The 25,475-nt window shown below is 48.4% G+C and overlaps 1 protein-coding gene across 2 annotated transcripts in view; it reads right to left on the reverse strand.

The window, feature by feature from the left end:
* Klhdc4 (kelch domain containing 4) overlaps window positions 1-25,475 on the reverse strand; it is a 39,074-nt gene that overhangs the window by 8,221 nt on the left and 5,378 nt on the right. For both annotated transcript variants that reach the window (XM_005411006.2, XM_005411007.2), the window contains exons 3-7: window positions 23,927-24,005; window positions 22,836-22,934; window positions 20,252-20,388; window positions 2,865-2,957; window positions 1,224-1,383 (exon numbers count right to left, since the gene is read on the reverse strand). In XM_005411006.2, the coding sequence (XP_005411063.1) occupies window positions 1,224-1,383; window positions 2,865-2,957; window positions 20,252-20,388; window positions 22,836-22,934; window positions 23,927-24,005 (568 nt within the window). The remainder of the gene's footprint in view (window positions 1-1,223; window positions 1,384-2,864; window positions 2,958-20,251; window positions 20,389-22,835; window positions 22,935-23,926; window positions 24,006-25,475) is intronic.

The following is a 25,475-nucleotide window of genomic DNA, read 5'->3' on the forward strand; positions in this document are numbered from 1 at the left end:
AAAAAAAAAAAAAAAAAGCAGACTGGAGAATGGCTCTGTGCAGCCAGACTCCTGGCAGTGAGCCTGGAAACAGCACAGGAATCCATCAACCGAACAACAGAAACAAACTGCAGGGTAGTCACAGATGAAACCGCAAGATGTGGGTGCGCATACCTGTAATCCCAACACCCAGGAGGCCAAGGCAGGAGGATCACTGTGAGTTCGAGACCAGCCTGGACTACATAGCAAGACCCTGTCTGAAAAAGCCAAACATCGCTTCTCGGCCTTTTGGCTAACATCAAGTATAGTATCTGCTCTTATCAAAAAACCAAACAACACCAACAAAAAAAATTAAGTCATGGATGGAACCCCAGGGTGGGATGGAAGGGGTCACACAGTGCTTGCCTCTGAGGCACAGGCAGGGACTGCATAGGAGAGGCCAGCAGGACAAGGATGGCCACACCTTGCACCCATCTGCACAGGCAGCAGTGCACACGTAAGGGGTACACACTACACGTGGGAAACTTTGTGTTACAAGCTAAAGGGTACCTCACGGGTAACATGTGAGCGGTCAGGGGTTGGCCTCTGTACTCATCTCTGAGCCACACTGCAGCTGACTGACAGGATGGAGCACAGATGAAGATATACGATCAAACAACAGCCGAACAGGACAGCAGGGCTGGGTGGGCAGGGCGGCGTTCACTGAAAACTCCTTCAAGTTGGCTGTGTTTGAGAAGTTTCAAAACACAAGACTTTAAAAACTCTATAACGAGATACTGGCCATGTCTTGAGTCCACTGTGTCCTGCTAGCAAAGTGCTGATGAGGGTGGACAAGAGGCACTCAGGTGTGCTTGTCAGTGAGAGAGGCTCCTGTGTATTGTGCAGACGTAAAAACAAGCCTGCTACCAGGAGGAAGGAGCGCTAAGCCAGGTCCCAGGTCCAGGCTGCAATGGAATGGTGCATGCTGGTAGTGTCCACAGCCTTGGAAGACCCCAAAATACAGGATGGGTCATAGTGTAGCACTCTGGGGGGACATGGATTAAACCTTAATAAGACTTGAAAAACATCTTAAGTGTGTTCCAAGACGAATAAACTAACACTATTCCTGTCCACTTATAATTCACTAAGAACTGCTTGTATTAAACTAACGTGTCCTCTCACTCGGAAGCACCCGCTACTGGTGAAACTGAGAAGCAGCAGACGGAAGTGCCTTCCCCGCCTCTTTCCCTACACACAGGTCTCACCTGCTTGGAGTAGCCCCCGTAGATGACGATGCTGCCCTGGGGAGTGACGGACATCTGGCAGCCTGACCTGGGTGTGGGCCCAGACCCCGACGGGGACAGCTTGCTCCACGTGAATGTGTCCAGGCTGAAGGCATACACATCACTGTAGTAGACATAGTCTCTGTTCGGAAGAGAGCAACACAAGCCCTCAGCTCTGAGAGCGCCGGGAGGGCAGGGTGGCTCACAGGAGTACTGGTCTAAGGGCGAGCGTTCGTTCTCACTGTTACCGGTTTAAACCCATGTGAAAAGCTGCAAACCTGTGAGTTTCATTTGAAAACCAGAAAGAACGCCAGCCCTCAGAAGCAGAGTAATTCAATCTAAACGTCATCCTGTATTTCCTTGCCTTGCTGGCAAGATCATAGTCTCCCAAAGGATTACATTAGGCTGCTCTGTGCGTAACTGCAGTCCAAGTGAACCATGGGGAGGATGGCATTGACAGCCTGGGAGGAACTGTGGTGAGACCCAGGGACAGCACGGGGAGAACAGGCGAAGTCAGGAGCCCACAGAACTGAGGGACAGAAGTGGCCCCTCCACATCCACAACCTCAGCGAGGCAAGGAGCCTCTGCCTGCGGCAGCCCAGGGGCCCTGCAGCCAGGCCGTGCTCAGTGCCCTGGGGTGTAGGCGCCAAAGGTTTCAGCATACAGTGAGGACTCAGGACGGGAATGGGGAGATTTGCTGCCACAGGGTGACTGTCACAGAACAAGACACTGCTCTCCAGCTGTGCAGAAAGACACAGAATTCTACCCTGGTCGGAAGCAACCACTCTTCCCGCTGTGAAGAGCCCAGCCCAGGCTGAAACACATTAGGAACCACAGTTGTTAGCCAGAGCTGGCCTTCGCACTCCACACCTCCATACGGCGCAGCCAGCATTGAGAAGCAGGGCTGTGACAAGGCCGTGTCAGGGCTGCTGCTATCCCCACAAAGAGCTGGGGAGTAACTTGAGCCACAGCTGACACTCAGACCAAATGTCCTCTCCTGGGGACAGTCAGCAACAGACTGGGGATGCAGAGGATCCCAGCTTCTAGAAGCCTTGCTACACACCACTCCTTGCTGAGATTTTAAACCACAGATTTCCAGTAAAGAGAAGCAGCAACTGCTTCGAGGACAACTCAGACAGTTGGTACTAAGTCAAATTAATTTAACTCAGTGGTGTCAATGTGTATAGTAGTACTGCCATTTTTCTGTATGTGTGAAATACTTCCTAGATAATTTTTTTTTTTTTTGGTCTTTTTGAGACAGGGTCGCTTATGCAGTTCAGGCTGGCTTTGAGCTCACTTTGTAGCCCAGGCTGGTCTCGAACTCATAATGATCCTCCTGCCTTAGCCTCCCGAGTGCTGGGATTACAGGCGTGTGCCAATTTTAAACAAGGTAATAGATAAGGCTTTGAAAAAAGTTCTGGTTTCAAGAGAGTTTCACTGTTTCAAAAGAGTTTCACGCTAAAAGCCACTGTAAAAGTGGATTTGATCTATAACCTGTAAGTCCAAAAGAGGAAGGGGCTGGGCTGATCTCACCCCTGTCAGAGGTGTATGCAGGGGGGGGTCTTCCGTACAGCCCTCCATAGTGCTCCCAGAAAGAAAGGCACGCCTGCTGTCAGCACCAACCTTGCACTCTCGTGGAAGCCACCAAAAAGGATTAACTGTCTCTTCCAGGCCACCATCCGATGTCCACTCCGACCTGAAGGACCACCTGTTGACCTAAAGTTAAGCAGGGGAAAAAGTCATGAAATTGTTTAATTTCTGGTTGCTTTTTTAAAAACACTGACTTGTGCTTTCTAGGCCCTTTCTGTGAACCATTTAATCTGAACCACAAGCAACCACAACTACATTGGCTAGTCTAGCTACCTACTATACAACTACTAGAATAAAACAAGAGAAATCTCTGTGACCCTGGAGTAAAGCTCTCATAGGTAGAACACAGTAAACTGGATTCCATTAAATAAAAAGTTTAAAACAGAACATTAAACACAGCAAGGTGAGCAACAGATTAGGAGAGATGCTTTCACACATAGAACTGGCAAGTGATTTGCACCCAGAATACAGGCAGGATGATACTTTCACAGTAAGACAAGTGACTTAATAAAAGCATGGGTAACAAAGTGAACGGAAAGTTCGCAAGATCTAAAAATGGAAGAAATAAGAAGAAATGAAGATGGCTAATAAAAACATGAGAAAAGCTCAGCATCATCAGTGGCAGAGAACACAATCTAGAACCAAAGGAGTCCTGCCATACTCAGCAGCAAGCGTGCTGTTGGGGACAGACATGGTCCAGCCACGCTCAGCTTCTCCCAGGAGAAAACACATCAGTATGCCACCTGCCATCTACACAAGACACTCACTCAAGGGCGAAAACACAGGTCCTCACCAAGAACCACACACACACTCACTGAGGATTTAGACCTGATTGTCAAAGTCAGGGTCAGCTCAGCATGGCGGTACACATGAGTGATCCTAGTTCCTCAGAGGTTCATGCAGGAGGATCACATGTTCAAACCCAGTCTGGACAACTTAGGGAGACACTGTCTCAAAATAAGAAGAGCTAGGGCACACTGAGGTATGTGGGGGTTCAACCCCCAACTGCAAATAACAATGGCCCCAAAACAAAACATCTGGGACAGCCAAATTTCCCTGAAGGTCAAATGGCACACCTCCACAACAAAAGGCACACATCCACTGCTACACCCAACCACACAGACAGGCTTGAGAAATACCATGCCGATCGGAAGCAGGGACCACATCACACTGCATTTACATGAGACCCTTACTGAGGAAAGTCAACCTAGGGCTGACAGCAGGGTCTGGGTGCAGAGCTGGGAGGGCACAAGGGCAGAGAGCGAAAGGAAATTCTCTGGGGTGATGGAAATGTTCCGTAACTGTACTGTGCTGGTGTGATGCATCTGTTGAAACTCACCTAACTCTATACCAAAAGATATACATTTTATTGAATGTTATTATAATTATACATCAATTAAAAACTATGACAATAAAAAAACACAAGAAAAGCAAAGCCAGGCATGGTGGCACATGTCTGTAATCCCAGCACTTGAGAGGCTCAGACAGGAGGATCACTGTGAGTTCCAGGCCAGCCTACACTACAAAAAGAAGATACCTGGCCATCACAGGAGGTGTTCAAAAAGCAGCAAGTGAAAGCACAGGTTACAAGATGCATCACTATGTGAGACTCTAAACTAGGGGTCCTGAGTGGTTCTCGCCAGTGAACAGTGTCACCCTCGTGAGCAGAGGGTGGGTATGACGGGAGGAACTTGCAGGTGAAGGTACACCTGCCCCATGAGTGATGCCTAGGAGGGCTGCAGCTGCACCTCTGGCCTGAGCTGGACACCCTGAGCCCAAGAGCTCTAGGACTGCCAACCAGCAGCCAGCAAGGTCCCCAAGGTGCCTGAGGCTCCTGCATGACAGCCCTCATCTCTTCCCTGGGAGTTGGTTGGCTCCTCTGCAGTGCTTCTGGGCCTCCCACGCCATCTCACCAGCTCTAGCTTGCAAGCGGTTGTCATGATCAGGATCACAGTTTATATAACTTATTATTTCTTCACTTATTTTTGTGCATACTGCACAGATTTCCTCAAAACCCATATTCAGGATTTCATGTAAAACCTCACAAAGGTCAAGGGCCCTAACAATACATCAATACACAGAATCTCAAAATTAGCAGGATGCTGGAGTTTTCCAGTTCCAGCGTGCACAGGCCCTCCGAGTGCTGCACTGCACTCACCAGGATGCTGCCCAGGGCTGACCCTTCCTGACTGGGCATGAGTACAGCTTTCCTCTGTCCTCAGCTGCACCAGCTCCTCACATTGGCAATGACCCTTCTGGTGTTATGCAAAAGAACCAGCACACTTGTCCACAGGAAGTCAACCAGAAGAGACCAACACCATCTAGAACGCAGCCTTCAGAGAAAGGAATTTGGGTGGCCTCATTATGTGCTGATGCCTCATGGATCACAATTCATTAAATTACTCCATCTCATAAGCAGAGACAGCTTTTCAGTCTTACTCGCCCTATACTTACATGCATCCTACAGGGAAACAGTCTACGTAAATCCCATCTTATCAGATCTGGTCCTGAAGATGGTTCTGGATGCCATATCTGTCAACCAATTTACTTGGTCTCTTTCCTAGCTTTGTATTAGCCACAAATTACTAAGCATATTTTATTGCCAAAATTCATGACAGAAACACTAAATGTGACAAAGTTCCTAAGAGAGGGTCTGGTGCAAGCCATGGTAACACCTACAGGCTTGCTGGAGCTGCAGGGCCACCTGCATCACCCCTTGCAGGCCCCAGCTACGCGCACTGCATGATGGGAACTGCCCGCAGAGCGAGAGGCCAGTAACAGGGCAGGTAAAGAGCACAGCCAGATGGCCCCAGCTAGGCACAGAAGCTGCCCATGAGCACCAGATGGGAAGGAGGACCACATATGCCGGGCAAGGGGCCAAGACCCTCTCCAAGAAATTCTAATATACAGTCATACCTCAGTACTGCTTTGAAACTTGTTGAATTTGGGTTCCAAACTTCCTTGAATTTGCATGGTTTGGTTTTTTTTTTTTTTTTTTTTTGTGGTACCAGGGATCGAACCCACGACCTTGCACTTGCCAGGCAGGCGCTTATGCTACTGAGCTATATCCGCAGCCCCTGAATTTGCATTTTGATACAAAAATTTTATCCCAGTATTTTTCTTGGGTTTGGTACTACAAACTAAAACTGACAAGTGCCAATGTCAATTGCCCTGTGAGGCACCACCCCACCACCCTTTTCAGCCAGAACAATTTGTTTGGTACTTGCCACTTTTGCTAGTTGTTACACCTCCCGAAAACAATTAATCAGCACCCAGGTACCACTGCATTACTTTACAATAATAATCTGGAGAAGAGCTTTCCGTGAACAACTCACCAGTGCGTTCATATCTAAGTCTGCCCCAAAACAGGCAGAGGGGACCCCAGGTGCTTCCACGTCAGTCGGGCAACGAAGGCCAAGGCTGTTTGCCACGGTCACCTGTGATCCTAAGGGCCCTGGAAGCACACGCCTGTGCCTGTGGTTGCGTCCTGCACAGGAACCCCACTGGTGTCTCATTCCCTGGTCAAACCAGACCAGACACAAAGGATTAAACTCAGTTTGTGAGTTCACTGTTACGTACTAAAAAGGGAGAAAAACATTTCTATAAAAAGGTTCTACATCTTCCTTTAGAAAAACAAAGCCACCACAAAAAAAGAGCTCATTTATATTTGAATCTCTCTATTGGCATCAGTCCTAAATATGGAGTCTTTAAAAATTAGCACGCCCCACTCAGCCAGAAGTCTATACACAGCACAAAAAGCACACGTATCATATGTGTAATGCTGTGGGTGCAGGAGCTTTCAGCTCATCTGGACCGTGCGCAGAATGGCATTCCCAATGGGCACGCTGCCAGCCAGCGTCACCAAGGCCCTCATTGGGCTGCTGTGGTGACATTTGCACGAAGTACCTATGCGTCCAATGTCTCCACAGGTTTAGGGTGCAGACAGAGTTGTCCACTCAACACACAAATGCTCAATTTAAAGTTTACACCTCACGTAAGTATAGAGTATACTACCACTGCCATACCAGGCAGCCAGAGACGCTCACTGCAAAAAGGAACAGTTTCTATAGTGACCCTGAGGCACCAGGTCACGCGGCTGCACAGCTGAGAGGCTTATCCTCAAGGAAAGGCTCCCTGCTCGGCCCCGTCACTGTGCGGCACAGGAACACACCCTTTTCCTGTGACAGAGCAGCTTGGGGTTCGGCCCTGCTTTCCCAAGCATCACTCCCCAACAAACATGGGGCTCAGTAGGTCTCCGGGACCCACTCGCAGTGCAGGGCATCATCAGGAGCAGTCCCTCAAATTCAGGCCGTCGATGCAACTAGGTCCTTGTTCCATTTTAACTCCTACTGTTCCCAGTGGAAGTGCCACTGCAAAGTGTTTGTTCCATGCCAGGTATGCCCTTTTGTGTGCATTTACTCACCACAACCTTATGACACAGTTATTCTCCCATTTCCAGTTGAGATGAGAAAATCAAGCCCCACAAGTCAAGAAGCCCATAATCCAGTGTGCAACCATGGACAAAGACTCTACATTATACCACACAAAGCATGGGTCTCAGCACTACAAAAATCTGTCATCAAGCACTGACCCCTCAAGCCTATCAGTGTTTTCATGTTCACATCCTCTTTGCTTCTCCCTCTCAGTTTTCCTACACACTACACACTAGCCGGTCTCATCTGCTGTCCACATGACACATCCAAATGACCGGGGTATGCAGGTGCTGCACGGTTGCCTCTCACCAGGTCAGGCTTTACTGGGAGCTGCTGCTCACATCAATAAAAGCCAAGAGGTCTGCAGAGCGCTTGGCCCCAGCACAGCAGATAGAGTGGACGCTCTCGTTCCAGCCCTTCACACACAGGGCTCCCAGAGACACCCTGTTAGCAGGCATCCCTGAATGTAGCTGCAGGATCAAAAAATAACTCCAAATCATTCTGCTAATAATTCTTTTCTCTAGGATACCACCTCTGAGTTGGACATGGCTTTAAGACAGCTACAATAAGTGGGTTTAGATGAGGACTAAATGCTGGCTCCCTTCTCAAATCAGCAGAAAATAACAGTACACAAACACATTTTTAATCAACTATAACTGATCACCTACTAAATGCTTTGATTTATAGAGAAATGTGGATCTGGGCTCATTAGTCTGGCTGTTAATCTGTATGTGTGATAATTAACCTTATAAGGACTTAGATAAATGAATGAATCTGATGCTGGCCAAAAAAAAAAAAAAAAAATGTGGAAACACCAAAGGTCCATCAACAGATGAATGGATACCTAAACGTGTTCTATCCATACAGGTGGAATATCAGACAGCCACAAAGGAATGGAGGCACTCATACGTGCTACAACATGGATGAACTGGAAAACATGATGACAGAAGGCAGACACAGAAAGATACATACTGCACAATTACATTAACACACAATACCTGGAGTAGCAAACCCTCAGAGAAAGAAAGCAGGTACTTGGGGAACAGGAGTGAGGGATGGGTGCTGAAGATGTGGAATTTCTTTTTAGTATATGGAAACCCTCTAAATTTAGATGCTGCTGTTGGTTGCACAAATCTAAATGTGCTAAAAATGACTAAATCATACCTTCATTTTTTAAAACAGTACTGGGGTTGAACCTAACACTCTCCACTGAACTACACCCTCAACAGCCACCCCACTTTAAAATTTTCTTTTAAATTTGAGACAGGGTCTTGCCTAAATTGCCCTTGCTGGCCTTGAATTTGTGATCCAGCTACCTGATCCTCCCAAGTACCTGGGTTTATATATGTGTGCCTTCATGCACAAATCCATCAAGACACTTTTATGACATGTAAAATCACAGCACAAAAAAAGCTGCCAACCTATCCGGAAGCCTCTGCAGAGGCATGGGTACATTCTGGTTTAGCAAAGCTGCACAGCGGGACAATTGTGACTTCTTGGTGTCCCTGTGGGTTCTGCTTCTACAGGGGTTACCAACCTCCTTCTCATTCTAATCAGAGACCCAGGGAAAGGTGTAGGCAAACACCAGACACCAGTCTTTCTACTGCTGAGGAAGTCCAGTCTGCCTTTGCTAGTGATCTCACTTAGACCAGGCCTGTCTGCACTTGCCTGTTAAATGGGAGGGAAGAGGTGATTTTTCCATTATATTGTCTCCTGGCCCTCTCCACGTCCTCTACCCCCGAACACTGCAAACACTGCTGCGCAGGGCACCTCAGTCTGTCTTGAGTGTCTGACTTCCTTCATACTCACATCCATGTACACACATTTAGGACAAATGTACAAAAATCGAAATAAACACTCTCAGTACATAGACCCTGAGTAGTGAAATCAAGAATCGGGATTGTTCCTTTCAAACCAGGGCAGCTTTGTGGGCACCTCTTAGTCAAGGCAGAGCCTGAAGGAAATGCAGGCCATACACATCCCAACACGCTCAGGCAGCCTGAGAACTCACCAAGGCCTAGGCTTCTGCATGGTGATAATGCTATGACTTCTCCTTTAGTGTGGAAACATGATGATGCAAAGTCACTGTCACTGCACCAAGGGTCCCCACCTGGTACCAAACACTACACAAAGCCCCCACTGGCACAGTGGAAATGAGAGCCGGGAAATGCCTGTGTGGGTCTGAGGGAGCTCTCGGAGTCTCCAAGAGTGCCGAGTCATGTCAACACACACAGGCTTGAGGAAGCTATGCATACCCCTCTCTATGCCTCACCCCACATTGCAAGACACAGGACGATGTACACCTCTGTCCGCCATGAGACAGACAGGATGTGGACAGCGATAGCACTCATAAGAACTCCAGCTGGAGCTTCCCAGAGCCCACTGGGGCAAATGCACAGGGACATGATTATCTAAGGGAACGGTCTGCAACAGCGACAAACTACGGCTATGTGCGACACAGACAAATCTCTCAAAGACGACGTTCAATGAGAGAAGATGCCAGAACTATGCAAAGAAACCATGCCAGGGTGCCTACAGGGATGAGTGCATGGGCCCCGTGGGATTCTGGGGTGGCAGCGCTTACCTGGGATCTCACGTGGGAGCCATATTCACTCTGAGAAAGTTGTGCCGCAACTGTACACACTTTTATTCGCAAGTATTGGACTTCATTAACTTTTTTTAAGAAAGACTTTTATATCAACCAGGCACCTGGGGCCCTTGGGCTGGCTCTGGCCTGCCATACTACCAAGTACTGGCTGCTGTCCTTGGGCGCCATCACAGGATACCTGGCTGCCTAGAAACCTGCATTTGCAGACCGTGGCATGTGTTGGGCTGCCTTCCAGGAGCACACCCTGCCACCTCAGGCCTCAGCAGAGCAGCTCCTACTCAAAGGCTATGGGGCTCCACTCTTTCCTGCCATTTCACTAGCAAGTTCACTTCAAGCTAAGGTCAGTTCACCAAAGACAGTTTCTTCAATCTGCATATCACATGGGGACCAGGTACATGGCTGGATGTAGAAATCTTACTCAAATCAGAGCTCCGGCCCTGAAAAAGCACGTATATGTGCTAATGTGACCAGGTACAGATGAGATGCAGCCTTCCCTTCCACAAGAAAAACATTTTTGAGACATTTTTCAAACATTTTTCAAGATGGTAGAGTGGTGAGCAGCACAGAAACAGCCCCTCCGGGCTTTGGTGTCCCAGCGCTGGAACACAGCCACGCAAGGAAGGAGGGAGGGAAGCGGGTCCCAGGGACCCAGGAAGGGTGTGAGTCCAGAACTGAAGCCCCCAGAGGCAGCGAAGTGAGAAACGTCAACGAAGGAGGAGGCCGGCGACACCTTCCTCCCCAGCCTGGACTCACTGCACGGGGGTGCTGCTTGACACCGCGGACGCACAGCGACTGCGGCGACCCCAGGGCTCCACCGAGAGGGCCCGTGGAACCGAGCAGCGGGCCCAGCAGGCCGCAGGGACGCAGCGGACGGCAGGGGCTGCTCAGCTGTCCCGTTCGGACCTCCCGCTAGAGGGCGCGACGGGCCGGGGCCATCCTGGGAAGAGGCCAACTGCGCTTGGACGCGGAGCAGCTGCTGGCTCCCCCTAGCGGCTCCCAGCCGAGCGCAAGCCGTCCCAGGCCCGGGGACTGCTGCGGGCTGGGCTTCTGCGGGTCCAGCCTCACAGCCTGAAGTCAGGCCGAACTTCAGGGAGACAGGGGTGCGAGCTCAGCGGGATCCCTTCCACCCCGCGTGGAGCTGCTGCCGGCTTGCTGGGATTCATCAGCAGGGATCTGGACTCTGTCGGCCACCTTCAAGTGGGCTTTTTTATTTTATTTTCCTTTTTTTTTTTTTTCTCTCTTTCTCTTTGTTCTTGTTTTTATATGCATGTGAACTAGAACATGATTTCTAGTTTTTTTGCTGTTGTTGTTTTGTTCTGGTTTTTATTTCTTCCTTTTCTTTCCCTCCTGTCTTCAACACCAGCTTCCCAAAGCTTGCGTGATCTTTCTCTGTCCTCCACCCTTGCTTCTAATCTCTTCCTTTCCTTCTGTTTCTCTGTTTACTCCCCCTAACTCCTTTTGAATTTTCTCCTCTGAAGGTAAAACTGCCATACTGAGGGCTTATTTCCTGCATATAATTTTCGCGTTTGTTTTAGATTTTGTTATATAACCACAAATCTAGTTCATAGCCAAGCATGGTGGCACATGCCTGTAATCCCAGCCCAGGCTAGTCTCAAACTCACAACGATCCTTCTGCCTCAGCCTCCTGAGTGCTGGGATTACAGGCGTGCGCCACCATGCCCAGCCTTGCAAACGCATTTTAAAAGAACAGGTCAAACTCCTTATTTCAGCCTTGGGGACCTGCAGACCCAGCCCAGCAACATTCACCTTGGTGACCAAAAAAGGACCTAAAAAGTGATGAATAGACTTCAGAGATCTCGACTTTGGTGTATCAAATGATAGTTCTTCAAAAAGATGGAACCTGCTAGATGTGATGGTGCATGCCTATAATCCTAGCACTCAGCAGGGTGATGGAGGATCACAAGTTCAAGGTCAGCCCACGCTACATATCAAGTCCAAGGACAGCCTGAAATGCCTAGCAAGATCCTTTCTCACAAAAACAAACAGAAAATGGAACCCAATATTCCTGTGTCTCATTTAGATCAGTTAGGAACAGACTCGGTCCCCAGCTAGGCAGAATCAATGCCTCTTCTCAGCCTGAAGCAGTTACTGAAGACTAACCTTTGAGCCTTCTGCATCCCCTTAAGAAAAAGGGGCCACAGCCGGGCATGGTGGCACATGCCTGTAATCCCAGCACTCAGGAGGCTGAGGCAGGAAGATGGTTGCGAGTTCCAGACCAGTCTGGGCTACAGAGTGAGCTCAAGGCCAGCCTGAACTGCATACTGAGACCCTGTCTCAAAAAGACCAAAAAGAGAAAAATAAGAAGCCAAAGTCTTTCGGGGGGTGTGAAGTAAGACAAAAGAAGTGAAAACTGTAGGAACAGGGGTCTGCCAGTAGGGGAAGAATAAAATAGGGGCTTCATTAGGCTTTATTAAAGAAGTTAGTAGAAAATCTTACTAAAAGCAACTTTTGTCTCTGCAGTTAGATTCACTAGCTAATCCCAACTAAACAGGTTAAAATATTACTAGAAGAATTCCTTTAGTAGCAATTAAAAGCACAAAGGTAGAAAGAGAAGAAAACTTGATACAAAAAGGCATGAAATAGCACAAATGGCCTAAGAATTTACAAGCAGACCATGGTGGCGCACACCTGTAATCCCAGCACTTGGGAGGCTGAGGCAGGAGGAGGATCCTTGTGAGCTCAGCCTGGGCTACAAAGTGAGCTCAAGGCCAGTTTGAACTACATAGCGAGACCCTGTCTCAAAAAAAAAGACACACAAAAAAAAGAATTTACAACAAAGAAAGGAGTGGTCTCTAATGGAGACTGACCAGAAGAGCTTGATAGGTAGACCATAGAGGAAGCCAGGTGCACAAAAACCAGCATAACTGTTCCTCACAATAAAAGGCAAAGGAGACAGGGGGCAGCTACCTAACTTAAAAGAAAACTCTTATTTACACACACACACACACACACTTTCACTCTAGAGTTACTATATCACTGCACTAGATGTACACACACATCCCCTTACTTAATCTCTAAGCTGCCTTTTCTATGAAGCTCCTCCTAACAACCTATAAATTCCAGATGTAAGTTCCAGACAAAGACCAAAAGGCAGGAGAAAATCAAATAAAGACCACCAAAAGGAAAGTGCACCTGGGACCCAGCCCAAGACAGCCAGGAAACCAATCAGACTGTGACAAGTTCCAAGTGTCCACCTGGAAGGAAGGGCCCCTAATCCCAACAAAAGAAGCCAGGGACAAATCCCAACAAAGGAAGGGCCCCTAATCCCAACAAAGAAGCCAGGGATGGATCCCAGGGATCCATCTTTTTCTGGACCCATGCCCTCTCTCCAAGGTGGCTTGTTTCTGTCTTCTCCTTTTTGTCCTCTTTACAAACAAACCATCTGTCTTTCTTAAATTCCTTCTAATTCATTATCGCTACTGAGTCTTTGATCCTGGTTAGCTGCTCAACTCATAAAACTAAGTAGAGGGGCCAGGGATATAGCTCAGCACAGCACCTGCCTGGCAAGCACAAGGTTGTGAGTTCAATTCCCCGGTACCAAAAAAAAAAAACAAAAACAAAAACAAAAAACTAGGTAGAAAGGAGACAAAGAAATCAAGACTTTTAAGATTATACTTAAAGGAAAAAGGAAACGTCTGTAGCTTCAGAACATAAACCCAAACTAGCAGGGCGTGGTGGCGCATGCCTGTAATCCCAGCACTCGGGAGGCTGAGACAGGTGGATCTTTGTGAGTTTGAGGCCAGCCTGGACAAAGTGAGCTCAAGGCCAGCCTGAGCTGTATAGCGAGACCCTGTTTCAAAAAAAAAAGAACATAAGCCCAGTTTATACCATTTTTTTTCCTCTCTTCTCACCACACAGCAAAGCTGTGCTGTGGAGAAGGACATTCTATAGATTACCAAGCCACATGGTTGTTTGATTGTGGAGGAAGTCCAGCAAAAGCATTAGTGTAAAAGGAAATGATAGCAGGACCTGTGTCCCTGTGGAAAGCCGCAGGACAACACTAGATGCCTGGCTGAGTATATGCCCGAAGAAATGATAATATGATGGCTAACTAAATCAAGTCTCATTCTTGTGATAATTAAGTTGTACTGTCCTCGCTAATCCTGTTAATTATTCCTCCCATTTGCCCCGATGCTGCTTTTTGTTTGTATCTCAATGAAAGGTTAAAGAAGACTGTAACAGAGGTTTCAGTCTGAGAGGCTGCAAGCCCCCTGATCCTGTAACTGTCTTTCTCTTGTTTTTCTTTTCATCCGTGGCACCTCCTTCTCAGGACCTGTCACCTCAGACAGAAACTACTATATGCCAACACTGGGCGACTCCCTTTCCGTTATAAAGGGGCCTGGCCTTCCCTTTTTACTTGCAAATGATCCTTTTTTCCCCAGGTATGGACCTCCCTTTTGGGGTTCCCATCATCTCACTGTGGTGGGCCATCCTCTAGACAGGACCGAGACTACAGATCACTAAATCCAAAGGGCTCCCTCCACCCAAACACACACAGCTCCCAACTGTATGGTGCCTCATTTCTCTGAGCACCTGCACTCCACTCTTGAGTGCGTCAAATCTATCTACCTGTTAAACATTTATAAATCCTTCTCATGTCTCTTTAAGAAAAAAACCACCAAATACATTAAGAAATGAAAAAAAACTCTCCAAGTCATCAAACATACCATGAAGCTACAGGAACGGCACTAAGGGAGGTACCAACAAAAACCACGGAACCAGATGAAAACACAGACAATGCACACCTACCTTTGCTTGTGCTATGTGTATATGTGCACATGCAGGCTCCCTGCACCCCCCTATAGGCTTTCCCCCCAAGACATGTCATTCTGCATCTTGTTTCCCAGATATGCTTTTGTAAATAGTTTCTGTAAATAATGTGAAGGAGGGCTTCTTTCAGGAATATGCCTAGAAGTGAACTTAGGCAAGGGACACACACAGTTGAAACCACCTCAGGACAACAGTGCTGCCCCATCCCCTGGCAACTCTGACCAGCACACACCTCTGCAGGGCCACCCAGGGCCTCCCTTGTGATGTCCTCTGCTCAGCTTCCTGTCACTCCTTTACACAGGCCTCTCTCTATAAGAGTGCCCCTTTCTATTGGCAGACTTTCTCCCCATATTACTTTACGAGGGCAGATCTGCCAATCCTCTGCCCACTCGGGAGACCCCAGCTAGGAGGCTTGTACTGGCACACACAGACTGCAGACAATCTACAGCAATAGAAGGAGTCACAGCAGATGTGCACTTCACTGGCCATCTAAGATGGCATCTGGGCAGGGAGAGGTCAGGTGACGGCCAAGGCATCTGGCATTTCAGGAAAACGAGGGCTCACTCTATTACAGAGAGCTCAGTTAGGCAGAAATATAGTAGACAGTCAGAGAGGGCTAAGCCCTCCAGGGAGTGAGTGCAAGAGATGAGAATGCATCAGGCCTGTGGCTGGAGGTGCATCTGAAGATCAAAGTCACATACTTCCATGCTTCCCTAAGGGATAAACCGAGGCTTGAGATTACTGGTATGGCCCTTTTGAGATTTCCCATTGTTTCATTTGGGGTAGACCATCCTCTGCCACCTGCTAAGATTAAGACTAAAACCACTAAGACTAAGACTACTAAAACTAAAGATAAGCCCTGCCTCGTAGGTGCCTGGAAGGAGGCACACGGGGAGCCACAGGCGGGGAGTGCTGGTCTTCGGACTGGCTTGCTCCCTGACTCATAGGCACCCGGGAGGAGGGCCTCCGGCACACGGGGAGCCACGGGCAGGGAGCACCGGTCTTCGGGCTGGCTCACTCCCTGCCTCGTAGGCACCCGGGAGGAGGGCCTCCGGCACATGGGGAGACACAGGCGGGGAGCACCCGTCTTCTGACCAGCTGGGTCCCTGCCTTGTAGGCACCCAGAAGGAGGGCCCCGGCGCACGGGGAGCCACGGGAGGGCAGCACCAGTATTCCGACCAGCAGCTCACTTCCTGCCTCGTAGGCCCCCGGAGGGAGGGCCCCTGGTGCAGGGGGAGCCACGCGGCAGCGAGCGCTGTTGCATGCCGGCCATGAGGCCAGCTGCCACCGCTCAATTGAGAACAACCATGACACAGAGAAACAATGACACAATTGGCCCACCATGCACCGGCTGCAGATGCCCACCCACAAACGTGTGTGAATCATTCAAACATGGAGAAACCCCCGGGAATACATGCCATGCAACGGGTCACTCTTGCTCCTGCTACTGAGAACCAGAAAAGGTCCAGAGTCAGCGGACGAGCAGCTGCTGAACAAGGACTTGGAGAACATGAGAATGCAGACTAAGCCCGAGGAGTCAGAGGTCCTGTGGACTGGGGTCATGAGAGCCGCTCGGAAGCTGTAAACCAGGAGGACCTTGCACAATACCTGCGGAGACTCCCTGGAAGCCATTCTTCCCCTGACAGTACTGGCTGTGGTGGAGCTCCAGAGAAGTCTGCAGCAGGATTCCTGCTGCCTGTGCTGACAGTTGGGGAGAGGACACTAACCAGTTGTGGGGTCCCAATGCGATGGGAGGCTGGAGAGAAAACGCTACAAAAAATGGCTTTCGCCCCAGATGGTTCACTTGATTTTTGACAATTCTTAGGCTGTAACTACTTGTTAGATCCCTCTTGCATATGTCTGTCTTCCTGAGAAACCACTTTGAAGATACCACCATGTATTGCAGCAGCCATTAATATTTTCTTACTAATCTATCCATAACTCTGCAATGTTTGTATTGTTCCTATCCTATTTCATAAATGGATGCATGTCTATTATTATGTTTCCTACAACAACCATTGAGAAAAGTTAATGATTATTCAATAGGTCACTCATGTATAGCTCTATTTATTTTCTTTAGAAGCCACTTTGAAGATACCAAAGTATAATACAACTATTGATAATCTCCTGCCTCTTTTGTTTGTAACTCACTATTATATGTCTATTTGTTTTCCTGAGAAACTATCTTGTAGATAACAATATGTAAAACAATAACCACTGATAATTTCCTACCACTTTGTCGGTAATTTGCTAAGCGTCCCCCATTATTATGTTATCCTTCTTTTACTCTTTAAAATAAATTTAAAAAATAACAATAATAAAGATAAGACTAAGGCTACAGATTACTGACCAAGATTAATGATGTCACCCATGTACCCTGGCTACCATTACATCAATGTTACCTAAGTAACTGTACCTGCAATCTTATTGGTTGATTATAATTTTGACCCACATTGCATCTACCTCATGATTTTGTGCTATAAAACTTCCTTTGAGAAGTAGGCTTGTTGGCCATCCATTTGGGACCCCTCTCTCTCAGGAGCTGTTCCTATTCCCCATTCCCCCATCCTATTGCCCATTTCTTTTCTCCAACGAGTTTTCCTACTCTTAACCTCCACCATTCCTTAGAATTCATTCTTTGACTTTGGAGAACATGAACTTAGTGTATTGACATCTAGCATTTCCCCTATATGACCTCCTAGAGAATTAGTGGGTGGGAGAAATGGACACTTATCAAATGATATCTTGCACATACTATTTTTCTCTTTTTGCATTTCACCCAGGGCCTTACAAACAGACTAAGGCTCAAACAATAGGCGTCTCATAACCATAACTACATGAAGCAGTAGTAACTGGATTTTGCTGAGTAGTAGAAACACAGAAATTAAGATTTCTTAAAAATCTCCCAGAAAACAAGAGGCAAAGCTGGGGGCAGATCCTCATTTTCTAGACTCTCAAATGCGTACTCAAGACAAGCTGCACCTCTGCAACCCGATACATACACATGCAGCCCCAGGGATTGCTAGTAAACGCCCACTGCACCTGGTTGCTAGGACAGACGCTGCAGAGTATGCACACTCCACCAGGCCTTTCTCACCCACAGTCCCCTCTGTTGAGGGCCACTTAGGCCAGGTGGAGCCAGAAAGCATCACTTAGGCGCCACATACAGTGTTTTAGACAAGCAGAAAAAAAGGAAACACATGAATAATCACCTTCCTGCCCTATCACTCATCTGCAGACAGACACTAAGTTACGAATGGCAATTAAATTGGTCATGGTGGCACACATCTGTAATTCCAGACTAGTTAGGAGGATCCCATCAAGTTCAAGGCCAGCCTGGGCTACACAGCAAGACCCTGTCTCCAAAAGAAAGAAAAAGAACACCAATTAGCTGGTGTGGTGGCCCATTTCTGCAGTCTCAGCACTTGGAAAGTTGAGGCAAGAGGATCACAAGTTCAAGGCCAGCCTGGGCAACATACCAAGAAGCTGTCTCAAAAAACAAAGTGATAAAAACTAAAGAAATGGCAGTTAAACTTCAGATCTGCAATATGACCTTCAGGAAAAATGCCTTTAATGAGCTTCTACAAAATACTTTTTAAAAATTCTCAAGCCAGGCATGGTGGCATACACCTGTAATCCTGGCTCTCAGGAGACTAAGGCAGGAGGATCACTATGAGTTCGAGGCCAGCCTGGGCTACAAAGTGAGTTCAAAGACAGCCTGAACTGAATAGCAAAACCCTATCTTAAAAAAAAAAAAAAAGATGACAACAAAAAAATAAATAAATAAAAACTCACATTTTAATGACAATAAGCAAGAATTTAAGAAATGAGGTATATACTTATTAGCAACAACTAACTCAACATGCTCCCAACATCTTAAACCACCAGTGGTACATGCATAACTGTCCCTCTGGGCGACTTGTACCACTAGGGCTGATAATATAATCACGCATGAGACAATCATGCACATACCACCAGTGGTTCAAGCCACCCAGCAACGAGACACAAAGTACAGCCAGCCCCATCATGAATGTGTCTGGCCAGCTGCCTGCAAAGTCCTAGGAGTGCAATTTGCCCACATTCCAGGCCACAAATTGGAGTTACGCACTGAGCTGAGAGAGTTATCTTCTGTGGCCACTGGAGAAGGTACACAGGGACACTCTGCCCAAGTGACCACGGCTCAACAGACCATGTGTTCTGGAAGAGACACTTTGGACACATGCTATAGAACCACAAAATCCTGAGGCCAGGAGAAAGCTCTCATGCCTCAAGTGCCTGTGTGTTCCACTGCGGGAGGCTGCACAGAAGCGCACAGCCGGCATAGGCCTGGGAGAAGCTAAGGCAGCATGAAACTTCTCATGGAGCCAATTCTCTGTGCCTCGCCAGTCGGTTATGGAGAAAGCTGCTGGAGATGATAAAATACATGAAAATACAAAGACTGAATCTGCCCAAAAGGATCTTCCAAGCAAGAAAGTAGTAACTGGGTTTTGAAAGAAATAATTCAAGCAAAGCAAAAGGGACAAAGATGATGTGCTTAGGGCCTAAATACATTTAAATTATGGGGTAAAGGATTGAGTTTCAAAACACACATAGCAGTCATTTTTAATATGACTATTATTTCCTGGTAGTTATGCCTACCAAAGTAAAGATCTCTCCCAACACAAGGATGAGAAAGAGAAATGCAGAACTCAGGAACCCAGGAACCCACACACCACGGTGCCCCTGGTCCGATCTGGATCAGGACTGCTGGCACCGCAGCAGAGTGGCCCAGTGCAACTCTCCAAGCCTGGCAGGTTCTTTATCTGACGGGTGTGCCGCTATAGCCTAAAGTCAACTGGGGCAGGTCATGACACCCTAGAAGACTCACTGTTGAGCAACTGAATACATTCTCTAGAAGAGCCGCTCCCCTCCTGGTGAAAAGTGCTGGGACTAGAAAATGCTCTACACCGTAACTGTCCCACCTCAGCAAGGAGACTTCTGGTTTATGGCTTTACTAGCCCTGGGACTGTGGCTAGCACAGCCCTGGTGAGACCACTGCACTGAAGGAAAAGGAAGCTGGCAAATCTCCTTCAAGCCCTTCCTCCACCAGGCTGCACTCTTAACATGCAAAGGTCCTGTCTATGTCCCGACAAACAGGCGCACAGCTTCCGCCTGCTCAGGCACTATGGACAGCATGGATCCTGACAGGTGATCAGGCACCAGGAGCGGCTGTCCCAGCTCCACGAGAAGTGTGAGGCAACTCCTGTCCCACTCTGCCCGGCTCCACATCTCTGCACCCACATGACACAGAAAGCACTCCACTCTACTAGGCAGCACAGCTCTCAGGAGATGCCTACCTTTAAGCAGGCCTGACGCCCAGAGCAGCCTTTCAGGGACAAACTGCCAGCCCATTAGAGGAGCTGCACACATGACAATGACATGCTGACAGCAAGGAATACGAAACAACTCTGAAGGCACTGCTGGTTCCAGCCAGTCCTGACAATGCCTTTAATGAAGCCTGGCAGTCAGAGCTCTCCCAGCCCAGGTCTCCCTGAGTCCCTCCTGCCACTGCCCAGGTCCAGTCACTAGGCCCCTGTCCAGCAACTTACCTGATTTGCTCCCAGGTCTTGGTGGCTAAATGCAGGACCCAGAGATCCTTGTAGTGGTAGAACTGCTCTCCATCGGGGGAAGCAAACTCCCCTCCAAAGACCCACAGCTGTCCGCCACCCTGAGGCACCACCACTGCCTGAAAGAAAGGTGAAAGTCAGCCCAAGAGGTTCCAGAGTGACCAGAAGCAACAGCACTGCCCACTCAAGAGGCAAGAACCCCACTCGGCCATCATCCCCTCCTGCCTCCAAGAGGAAGACTGCTGGAGAAACCCTCCTGGTTATCCCCTCCTCGGTCAAATTCTGAAACACTTCCGTGTGGTGCTAGATAGCAATGTGGACTTCCATCTACATTTAGACACTGCTACATCCCATTAAAATGGACAGGTCTTTCAAAGGTAAACATTAGTTATAATAGAAGCTAACAGCAGATTTTATTAAATGTCTACACTAAGCCAGGCGTGGTGGCACAGGCCTGTAATCCCAGCACCCAGGAGGGTGAAGCAGGAGGATCATTGCGAGTTTGAGACCAGCCTGAGCTACGAAGTGAGCTCAAGGCCAGCCTGAACTGCACAGCGAGACCCTCTCTCAAACAGAAGAATAATGAAACAGTGGATATAATAAAGAAAATCTCTTTACTTGCCATCTGTTTTTCTTTCTTTTTTTTTTTTTTTGGTCTTTTCTTCTGGTACCAGGAATCGAACTCAGGACCTTGCGCTTGCCAGGCAGGTGCTTTGCCGCTGAGCTAAATCCCCAGCCCCCTTGCCATGTGTTTTAAAGAAAATGAATTTCTTTCTCTAATACAAAGGCAGCATGTGCCCTGCACATCTGATAAGCAGTACGTCTTCTGGAGCCACTGACAATATGTAAAACAAAATATCTTGTCCATGTCCTCGCTTCAGCAGCACATATACTAAAACATGGTGTCCATGATTTTCTATGGAAATGTGTTTTTATGCAAGCATTGAAAGGACACCAAGGAAGTCATACTGCTATCAAAACACACAATTCATTCGCCTTTAGCAAGGTGTAGCGTCCCCCTCAGTATACTCACCCTCTGTGCACCATCCAGCTTACTGAAGTTTATACTCACTGCTCTGATATGTGTGACCATTTAAATAATAGGTTGGAAATAAAAACACCAACCACCCTTTTCGTATGTATACAGCAGACATTCAGGTAGTGATGTGGAAGTAACCCTTTAACCTGGCTGATAACTCCCATTCTCCTGGGGTGAAGGAGGCAAAACATGGCCATGCGCTCAGGTGCGCAGTGCAGCACCCATAGGGCCATAAGGCCATCCTCCCCAGTCCCTACTTCCTGCTAGCTCAGAGGCTGTGTGCTTCCCAGGTGTTTGTTTGGGTTCACATGTTTGAACCTGAATATACTGAAGGCTGTAAGTTCACAACACTCCTCCCAACCAGTAGGGTCTAACAGAAAATACAGACACTAGTAATAGTATCTCCCATCGGCCTTGGCTTCCATGAGGGAAAATATGACACCTTCAGGACCCAGCAAGGCACAAAACACCTGCTGGGAAGAGCAAGTGTCTCCTGCTGCTGTGCCCTCAGCACCCAGAATGGGGCCTGGCACACAGGACACCCAAAGCATGGACTCGGAAGGACTCCAACAGGGCCTACTCAGATGGGAATCAGCTTTGCCTCAGCCGCAGCTAACATGTCCGTGCTCAGCCGGACACCACAGCTGGTGAATAAACTGGTGTGCATAGTAACCCTTCTCTATAACCACTCACCGTTCACCAACGTGCTGAGCACAGTGAGAACACGACTGTCATTTTTCACCACCTGAAATGTACTTTCTTTTTTACTCTTTGTGAGAAAATCAGTTTCATGTGGGTTCCACTGTCATTTGGGGGACACCAGCCATCCAGTGAATGCAGGGCCACGCACTCACACCCTCTGCTTTCCCCCTCTTAGTGCACCACCCACTCTGCCTCATCCAAGGCCGTTTCCTGCACCCTCCACACACAAGCAGAAGTGTGGGTTGTAAGCACACACCCTCTGTCCCTCCAGGGAAATGAGTACACCCAGCTGGGCTAAGGGTGGGGTGCAGCAATGAATAAGGACACAGTGTAGTCTTACAGGGCTTAGGGGACCCCAAGTCTAGGAGCTGCTCCCTGTGAGGCCTACAGGAGCTCCGGAAACGTTCTCCTAGTCAGCAAAAACAGCGACCCTCCTGTTCACTCTGTGCTACTTCTTCCTTATGCCTGGTTTCATTCTAAAGTAATTACTTTCCTTCCACCACTCGCCCCTCTCTGAGCATCTGCCCTCTCCTGTTCACCACCCAGTCCAGACTGAGGGACTGTGGGGTCCTCTCTCTCAAATGGAAAGAAAGCACTGCCAAGTGGTTCTCACACACCACGCATGACATGAGGTACTTTGACAGGGCCTGGGAGCAGGTGAAGCAACAGATATGGAAGTAGCTTAGATAAGAAGACAGTAGACCCAGGACAGTCTGGGAGGCCCAGCCTCTTTCCAAGAGACTGCCTGTCATTCACAGACTGACAAGGCTACCAGACCCAGACACGGGAAGGAGAACGAAGGCTGAGAGTCAGCACTGACATTACCTGATGAGCACAGCGCCTTGGCGGAGGGCCAGGGATGTCGACTTTTGTCCAGGCATCCTTCCTGATATTGTAGATGTAGAGCTCGTTATACAAAAAAGTCTGCAGGAAGGAAAAGGAACTTCACTGTCATGAAGGACATGCTAGGCAAGTGACAGGAAGTGGCGAGGATGCTGGCAGTCGCTGGAATTCTCCGGGAAACTTGTCTCCTAGAGCAATGTGCCTCCGACCAAAGCAAGATGACCGCGTGCAGGTCCCAAGATCCTCTGTAGTGACAAGACAGATGCTCTTCAACATGCCACAGGGTTAAGTCCCAACGGATCCCTCATAAGCTGAAAATGAATTTCGTAGAACCAACCTCCGGACCCTCATGGCTTAGCCAAGCCAGCCTTAAAACATGGACATGAGCCTCTAGCTTGGCAAAACCAATCAGTGCACAGTGCACCTTACGATAAAGTGGGACCTCTCACATCATGTAGTGAACGCTGTTTCAAAGGTAAAACCAAAGTGGTTGGGTAGGGACCCTTTCCCACCATCATAAGGCCAAGGGTTTGTAAGAAGAAACTCCACTAAGTCACAGACCACGGCACAAAGAAAAAGGCCCCAGGGCTTTCAGGCTTGCTGAAAAAAACCTTAGCCCCACAATTCCTCAGCAGTTTCTGTCTCTAAAATAACCCTGACAACTCGAAGCATGGCTCAGGGGACAGCACTTGCCTATCATGCACAATGCCCTGGGGCCCATGCCAGCACCCCAAGATGAGACGTCTTTGAAAACTGTGCCTGTGAAGAGTTACCATGAGGAGAACCAGGGCACAGGTCCACCTCCAACAGGCATGACTAGGGGTGACTGCAGGGGCAGCTGAGTCCCAAGGGACAAGGACTCTGCAGATCCAAGGTAAGCAGTCACTTAGCCCTCAAGGGGTCCTGGTGACACACAAGGATGCCCTACATCAGGCCTAATGCTCAGACTCAGGAGGTAGGATACACAAGAGGGGAGGAGTGAAAGGACCAATGAGAATTTATATTGTGACTTGAATTTTTCTCCAATGACACCCTGAAAAGTTGGGAGGAAAAGAAAAAAATATATACTTTACTTTTTGGCCATTGAAATATTCACCTCCGAAAAGGATTAACTCATCTTTCTCAGGATGTGCGGAGAGGGAGGCATTCAACCTGCAAGAGACATAAACAGCACATGACCACAGTTCCACCCTGTGCTGCTAGGCTGAGATCCAGGCACCTTCCACCTGCACGTCTTTCACCAGAGCCCAGGCTTCCCTAGCCCTGTGCAAGGGGGCCTGGGCCTCAGGACAGAAGCACAGCACCACCCTGGACGCAACCTGCTGGTCACCAGCCCAGTGCCAGCTTCCTACTCCACAGACAGCCCGGGTCTGGGCTGCCTCATTCAGAGCCGGTCGACAACATCACAAGCAGAAAGAAGCCTAGACCTGACTTCTAGGCCACATCTCCACACCCGGCCTATTTCTGGGTTCTGGTTGCTCATATTACAGTCAAAACTGTCCTCCAAGGTCTGGTCTGAGAAGGATTTCAACAATGTGCCAGATGCCCCCATCTAGAAAATGTTGCTAACTTCATACTTTACATGCTAGGACAAAAGTCAAAACACACATATTCTGACTATTTCAGTAGGAAGTTGGAAAAGATGCAGAGACTACAAGAGGCCATCACTGTAAAGTGCCCTGCCATCAGAACGCTTGGCAGGGGTCCACAGTGTGTCCACGCCTCTCATCCTAAGACAGCTTCCCAAAAAATAAACAGGTTTCAAGAACAAGTAATCTGGGAAATCTGAAGCCTCTATTTTCTCTTGGGGATTTCTCTTGGGTAGTTCAGGCTGGCCTCAAACTCACTATGTAGCCCAGGTTGGCCTACAACTCGCACCAATCCACCTGCCTCAGCCTCTCAAGTGCTGGTATCACAGGCATGCACCACTACACCTGGCTGTGTACAGGAACATCCTACGGGCTGACAGACGTGGCAGTGAAGTCCAGTAGGAAACAGTGCAGCTGATATGGCAAACAGCTTGGCAGGTGCTCAGAACACTCAGTGACCAGAATGACTGTGAGTCAATGGCTCTACTTCTAGGTGCAGACACAAACAGATGCCCAACAGCAACACTCACAGCAGCAGGACTCACAGTGGCCAAAGGCAGAACAAGTCCAAGCCCTGAAGGGAGTGGATTCACAACATGGATCAACTGCTCAGCCCCAAGAAGGAAGGCAGTTCTGATCCCTGCTGCAATGCAGATGATCTGGGAAACAGACCAAGTGGAAGCCACTGGTCCACATATACAACACTGCATGGCCCCACCTTGTTTTACATGTGTAACCACAATAAAAGTGCTCTTTTATAAAGTACTTCCCAAGTTCCTTTGATACCCCAATTTTCTTCACTGACTCTCCATTCATATTCTGTAGAAAAGTACCCAACATCACAACAGAAGAATCCACATCAGGCCCACCAAAGGCCCCACCCTCCCCAGACATCAATGGAGGTGCAGGCAGTGAGATGCAGAACCGAGTGCCCAGTCTTCATGTATCCTGAGACCACAACTGTGCTGGTGCTCGGGGACCTGCGTCTTCAAGAACTTGTAATTCGCCAGGCGTGGTGGCGCACACCTATAAT

This window comes from Chinchilla lanigera, unplaced genomic scaffold, assembly GCF_000276665.1.
Source record: "Chinchilla lanigera isolate Chin_1 unplaced genomic scaffold, ChiLan1.0 scaffold00140, whole genome shotgun sequence".
Lineage (NCBI taxonomy): Eukaryota > Metazoa > Chordata > Mammalia > Rodentia > Chinchillidae > Chinchilla > Chinchilla lanigera.